At 58.0% G+C, this 6176-nt stretch overlaps 1 protein-coding gene across 1 annotated transcript in view; it reads right to left on the bottom strand.

The window, feature by feature from the left end:
• Positions 1 to 499: 499 nt before the first annotated feature.
• Positions 500 to 6176, bottom strand: part of KIAA0513 (KIAA0513 ortholog) — a 9773-nt gene continuing 4096 nt past the window's right edge. The window contains 6 exon segments of the mRNA XM_009323045.1: positions 500 to 559; positions 678 to 772; positions 1092 to 1172; positions 3780 to 3809; positions 5571 to 5648; positions 5998 to 6076. Of these exon segments, the coding sequence (XP_009321320.1) occupies positions 510 to 559; positions 678 to 772; positions 1092 to 1172; positions 3780 to 3809; positions 5571 to 5648; positions 5998 to 6076 (413 nt within the window). The 3' untranslated portion in view covers positions 500 to 509.

The following is a 6176-nucleotide window of genomic DNA, read 5'->3' as shown; positions in this document are numbered from 1 at the left end:
GGCCTTGGATTCCTCCGGATTTACCACCGTCCACGGCAGCCTCCGAAAGACATCGAGCAGCAAAGACATTTGGCGGCTCTGCACCCACCGCCGTCGTGCTATGAAACACTGAAGACCACGGGCAGCCTTTCACGGTGGGGCTGGAGACACAGCGATCCAGCTCCCATAAACACACCCGGGGGCTGCAGCGGTCGCTCTCTTTTTGCTTTTCTCTTGTTCTGTTTTGGTTTTTTTTAACTGACAAAATACACTTTTGGGACTGTCTACTCTGAAAATAGCTGCGGGAGGGTCTGGCGAGGGAGGGGGGGGCTGTTTGGCTTCTATTTCTACAGGCTGCCCTGGTGCAGCTCTACAGTTTGGTGGACGATCATGCAGGTTTTATTGCAGCTTGTGTGTGTGATTTTTTTTAAGTAGCCCAGCTTCAGTATCAGGTAGCCCCGGAGGTGGGTTTCTCTCCCCTCCCCACCCGCTCCAGCCACCGTCTCTCTGTCGCTGTGCCGGCCAGGCAGCTATTCCGTGGCCATCTGCTCGATGTGGTCGCTGAGCAGCTTGTATTGCTCTGCAGAGGAGAGAGAAAAGGGTGCTGGGAGGGTGCTGAAGCATCCCGGCCAGACAGGCGGGCTCCATCCCTCTGGGACCCCGTGAAGGGCCTGCGCATCCCCCGGGCTCGCCCCTACCTTCCTCCAAATTGCCGATGGTCGCCTGCTTCTTCAGGAAGTCGCTGCAGAGCTTCTTGTTCAGGCCGAACGCCAACATGTTGTGAATGAAGGTGCTGAGGAAGGACAGAGGTGCGCTTGGTGAGGGAAGGGCCAGGCTCCCCTTTCTTCCCCCCACCTTCCTCTTCCTCTCTGCAGCCCCTTGTACCGGGCGCTAGGATGATGCTCGGCTGTGGGAGAGCGTGCTAGGTCCCTGCGGCGCCCGGATTTGCAACGTAAGGGGCGGGAGCAGGTCCCGGGGAGAAGCATCAGGCATCCTCTCACCATAAGGGATGTCCCCAGCGGGGGAACATCTGTAAGGTGTCCCACCCACAGCTGGCGAGGACACACCGAGGAGCCCGGCTGCATGAGCGATGGTCCCCGTGCCCTGCTCACCCCAGCTGCCCGAAGGTGATGTTCTCGTTGAAGCGGAGGCTGTCGTCACGCTCCTCCTGCGTCATGTGGCACCACTTCTCCCTGCAAGGCACAAGCCCGTCTGGCACCGCCGTCACCCCGGGACCCCCTGCCTTCATCCCCCCCCCCAGGGCCACGCTGCCTGAGGACAGGAGGGCACTGAGAGCCCCTCGGCTGCCACCGCACGTGCAGTGCTGGATGAGCTCGCACACCTGCATCCATCCGCAGATCTCTCGCCCTGGGGCAGAGCAAGAGACACCCCACGAAAAAGTCTTCTTCAACCTTGGCTTTCTCCTGAAACCCCTGACTAAGAGCTAGGAAATAGCATCGGCCTCTCCATCTCTCACCTTTGGTGCCATCGCTTCGGCGCCATCGCTTCGGCAAGGGGGACGAGTGAGGAAGCAGGGGGGTTTGCAGCTCTTGGGGATGCCCCTCCCAGCAGGGCTCTGCTAAAGCCCCCCAACCTACCAGGCACCTCTCCCCCATCTGCAGCAGGGCTCCAACTTCCCGAGCCTCGAGGAAGCCGCTCCCCAAAAATACCTCCCCCCTCCGACAGCACGGGGGGCTCCCGTACCCCTCCCCACGGCCCCGCTCGGGGACTGAAATCCCAAATCACAGCACTGCCCTGAGGATGCTCCGGCTCCATTCCGGCTCCCTGGCAAATGCAACCGCAGCATTGCCTTAAAGGAAGGGTTTTTAAGCTCTAGATGTTTGCAACCAACTCTAGGCGGTGGCAGGAGTCCCCATCCAGGTGTCCCACTTGGAGGTCTTTGGGAATAAAGCCTGTGTCACAGAAATGTCACTATGGCGGTGCAATGCTCGGGTGGTGGCAGCGGGGGGCTCAGTGCATGCACGCCGGGGAAACTACAGCTCCAGGGTGAAGCCAGCCCCCTTCTGAGAAGAAGTCAGGTGAGGTTACAGCCAAGGATAAGAGGAGGAAAAGCAAGGAAAAACAGGGATAGGTAGAAGAAAAATAGCTTTATGGAGGAGAAGGAAGAGGAGAACACCAGGGGCGGACCGCACACTTGCAGCTCACGCTAGCTCGCCGGCACGCCAAGCAAGATCGGAGGAGCTGTGTTGGGTGAAAACGGCGGCTGGGAAGAAGGGTGTCTTGCAGTAAATTCAGTGAGGTTAGCTCAGCCCCAGTGCACGTTTGTGTGGCTGAAACTGGAAAAGGACGAGTGCTCAGTCAGGCTGACCCCACGAAGGGGAGCCTGTCCTCACGCAAGTCAGCACAGCCCGGGCGTGCGAAAGCTGCTGAGCTAAGCATTCGGTCTCCAGGGGTGAGCAGCCTATATTTATAGGGCTCTGGAAACTTATATGATATGTATAAAGGGATTTAAAAAAAAAAATAAAGGTGTAATTTCTCCCAGATAAAGCTTACGATAGCAAACAAAAACCACATCCAAATCTGGAGGCTGAAAAGAAAGGAGAAGAATCAAATTAAGGGGCTTTGAAATCTGGAAGCAGAACTTCACAGATCTCCCTGGCCCACTTACAGAAGAAGCATGTTTGTAACTATTTTTTTCCTGCCTTTTTATGTTTTTGAGGGAGGAAGGGGAGAAAAAAAAATTATCAAAGTGCCCAAGAAAAATTTGCCGTGCTTCTGGTTTGTTACTCGGCAGTAACATGCCTGGGAAGGGGGAAAGCCCACATGTGGCTCTACTCAAACCCTTTGATCTTTATACCGGCACGGCAGGGCAGGCGCGGGGGGGTGCGTGACCCCCCCGGGCTGTGCTAACACCTTGCCTGTGTTTCGGGGTACCCAGGAAAGCCTCGCCGCAGCCGGGCGCTGGCAAGAACCGCACCGGTGAGACGTGGCTTCGGCCGCTCGGCATCGCTCGTCTTTCAGCGGCAGCGTTTCACCCCGCACAGCTAACCTGAGCAATGCTCTACCTGAGCAATATTTAAGTTACCCAGTTGCCGGCGCATGCCTTAGCCACGCGGAAGATTTACTGCCAAGCTTCAGAGAGCCCTCATCCTCTTGCTAATGCCATCACTTCGAGTGATTTGCTCCAAGATCGAATATCCCACGCTCCAGCAAGAGAGCAATGACTCTTCCCGCTCCCCGATCCCAGCTCGGAGCGCGGGTGGATGTGGCTGCTTTTGAGCTTTGCAACCCGGAGGACAGGCTCGTGATCGCGACATGCAGCCCTGTTTGCATTTTTCTTTCTCTCTAGGGAAGGCAGCACAAGAGTGCATTAAAAATAAATAGGAGGACCAGCTTTTCCAGCCGGCAAAGGATTCTCGGCACATCTACGCGGCAGCAGAAGCCGGGAACAAGCGGGAAGGACAGTAGACGGCGACACTTTCTCCACGAAGAGACTCAGTTCATGTCCAAAACCTGCCCGGGGAACCGTTCCCGGCACAAGCCCTTGGCTTCCCCAGCAGTTGGGCACCCGATTCCCATAGTAAAATATCACAGCTTGAAACCGGTCAGGTTTCTTTTTAAAAAGCCGCATTGAAGAGGAACCAAGCTCAACCCTTCTGGCCCTTTGGAGAGGGTGATGCACATGAAGTCAAACCTCCGGTGGCCGTTCCTCCCCCGTGGAGAAGGGCATTTCAGAGCCCCCCTGAAACGCGTTACCCCCCTCCCCAGGGCAGGATCTGGACCTGAAGTGAGCGTCGGCCTCTGGACACTAAAGCACCGAAGTATGGGGACAGACACACCTCTTCTCCTCTTCCTCCCCAGCGTTCCCTCTGGAGCGGCAGCAGAAACGGGGCCGACAAAAGTGGTGCGTGAAAGATCATGCAAGATAGAGGGATGGAGGGGAAAGGAGAGAAGAAGAGACGGAAGAAGGTTGTTAGAGGCAGAGCGAGGAAAGAGAGAGAAAAAGAGGCGTTTAGTTCTGGTTCCTTCCCCCTGTCCCTTGCCCTTCCCACAGAGGGGAGAAAAAACCTCCCCAGCTCTCACGGCAGCCCCAGGAGGACGCAGCCCGGCTGCCCCAGCGATGCCCTGGCCACCCCACAGAGATGGGCACCAGCACAAACCAGTCACCACGGACCCTGCAGATGCCTGCCATGGTCAGGCACCGTCCCTGGTGTTTCGAACCCAGCCCACGGGATGCCAGCCCTCACCAGCCAACTCCTCCCGCCAGGGATTTTAATCCTCAGTCCAGCAAGCAGCATCCCAGTTCACCCAGTGGCTTCCGTTATCCTCTCCAGAGGATTGAGGGGGGGGCACCACCACCTTCCAACCCCCCTGAGATACTCGGAGTACTCCAGGCTGCAGCTCCCAAAGCTCATTTGTTAGTCGGGCTTGTTTCTGCAGCAGAGGCAGACTCAGCCGTCAGATTAATTGAGAAAGGCACTCGGAGCAGAGAGCAGCTGCCGGTGGCGTGTGTCCTCATGAGACATTTGCTGCTGCTAATTTGGGGCCTAATCAAAGCAAATGCAGTTATGGTGACATTATTGTTCAATAGGTTCTTTCAGTGGCTTGCTTGGAAAAAAAGAAAAGCAACAGAGGAGAAAGCAGAGGTTGATCGGTGCGCTGAGGCTGGCAGAGCATCCCGTGGTGTGAGCCAGGGCTGCCTTGGCTCAGCTCAGGTTTTGGGGAGGATGCAGGAGGGCTGGCGGCTTCACGAAGTGCCGTCACTGCTCAGGAAAGGGGCTGTTCAAATGCTCTGAGCTCAACAGCTCTCACCCCGAGAGCTCAAAGCCTCAAAGCACTGCACAGACACACAGCGGGACGGTCCGGCTTCGGAGGGGTGAAACTGCGGTCGAGAGAGGAGTGAATTGCTCGAGCCCTCGCAGCAGGTCCGTGGTGACACAAGAGATGGGCACGAGCCCGGCGAGCATCTCGCCAACCCTTGCACCCCGTGGGGTCCCCATGCCCGGGCATCCAGACACTCCCTGAACACAGCTGCCCTCCGAAACGAGCAGCCCCTTCCCTCTGCAGGGTTTATCCCGATCCTCCCAGCCCTCGGGGCCAACCACGCTGCCGTCCCCAGCTCTCGGCGTCCCTGCTGGCTGCCCAGGTGCCGCGCTGGCAGCACTTCCACGGCCCTTCCTGGGGACAGCCGGCACCCAGGGCATCGCCTCCCCATCCGCTGCACCTCCCAGAAGGGCTGCACCAAGCATCTTTTCCCAGATCTGCTTGCGAGCTAAGCACCAACGGCCCGAACCCTGGCTGGGTTTTCTGGACACGCCTCTAGGGCTTGCAAAAACAATGTAAAATGAGCAAGAAAACCTTCATGCTCCCAAGTCCCTAAGAGGATGCACATCGCCTTCCCGTTCCCAAATCCCTAAGAGGATACACATCTGCCTGGCCGAGGAAAGGGATTATTTCCCTCGCTCACCTGCCCACCCCGCAGCCCAGTGGCCCCAGCGGCTTTGCAATCAGGGGTGGAAAGCGGAGCGTTTCCCCATGGTGGGTAATGTTTAGGGCCGTTAGGAGCAGAGGGGAATGCCGGGGGCCGGAGGGGACACGGCGTCTCCTTTTCCCACGGGGACACGTCCTACCTGGTGGTGGGGGACCGCTTCCTGCGCTCACAGTGCACGGCGTCGAAGAAGGCGGCGTTCCAAAACCGCAGGTTGTGCCTGCAGGGAGGGAGGGAGGTGTTGGGGACGGCCACCCCCATCTCCCCTCGCCTGCCCCCGAGTCCTCCCAGGGCCAAGCTCACCGTCTTCCCAGGGGCCAGGAGATGATTCCAGGGGGGCTAAAGAAGTCTGGCAGGTTTGGTCCATTTTTGGACCAGCTCCTTGTGTGTCTGCAAACAGACTCTCACTAGCACAAGGGATGTGCAAAGGCCACGGCCACCTCTTTTAGGGGCAGCAGCAGCTTAAAAGCACACATGAAATCTGGGGAATGTGTGGGTAAGGAGGACAAATCCCCTCCCCGGGGAGGCCAATGCCGGGCAGGAGCCAGCTCGCCCTGGGCAGGCTTTACCAGATCGGCTGCTGCTTGAGGTGCATGTACAGGTAGACCTTCTCTCCTTTCTTCTCCTCCTCTGGGCTCTGCACGGAAACTGTGGGGACACACAGTTACATGCCGAGGTCTGGATGACTCCCACCTTGCCCCCCACACACAGACTTTCCCCCCACCCCCGCCCCCCCACGCTCGGCGCC

This window comes from Pygoscelis adeliae, unplaced genomic scaffold (assembly GCF_000699105.1).
Source record: "Pygoscelis adeliae isolate BGI_AS28 unplaced genomic scaffold, ASM69910v1 Scaffold414, whole genome shotgun sequence".
Lineage (NCBI taxonomy): Eukaryota > Metazoa > Chordata > Aves > Sphenisciformes > Spheniscidae > Pygoscelis > Pygoscelis adeliae.
The sequence above is the reverse complement of the archived record's forward strand: the minus strand, read 5'-3'. Positions and strand labels throughout refer to the sequence as shown.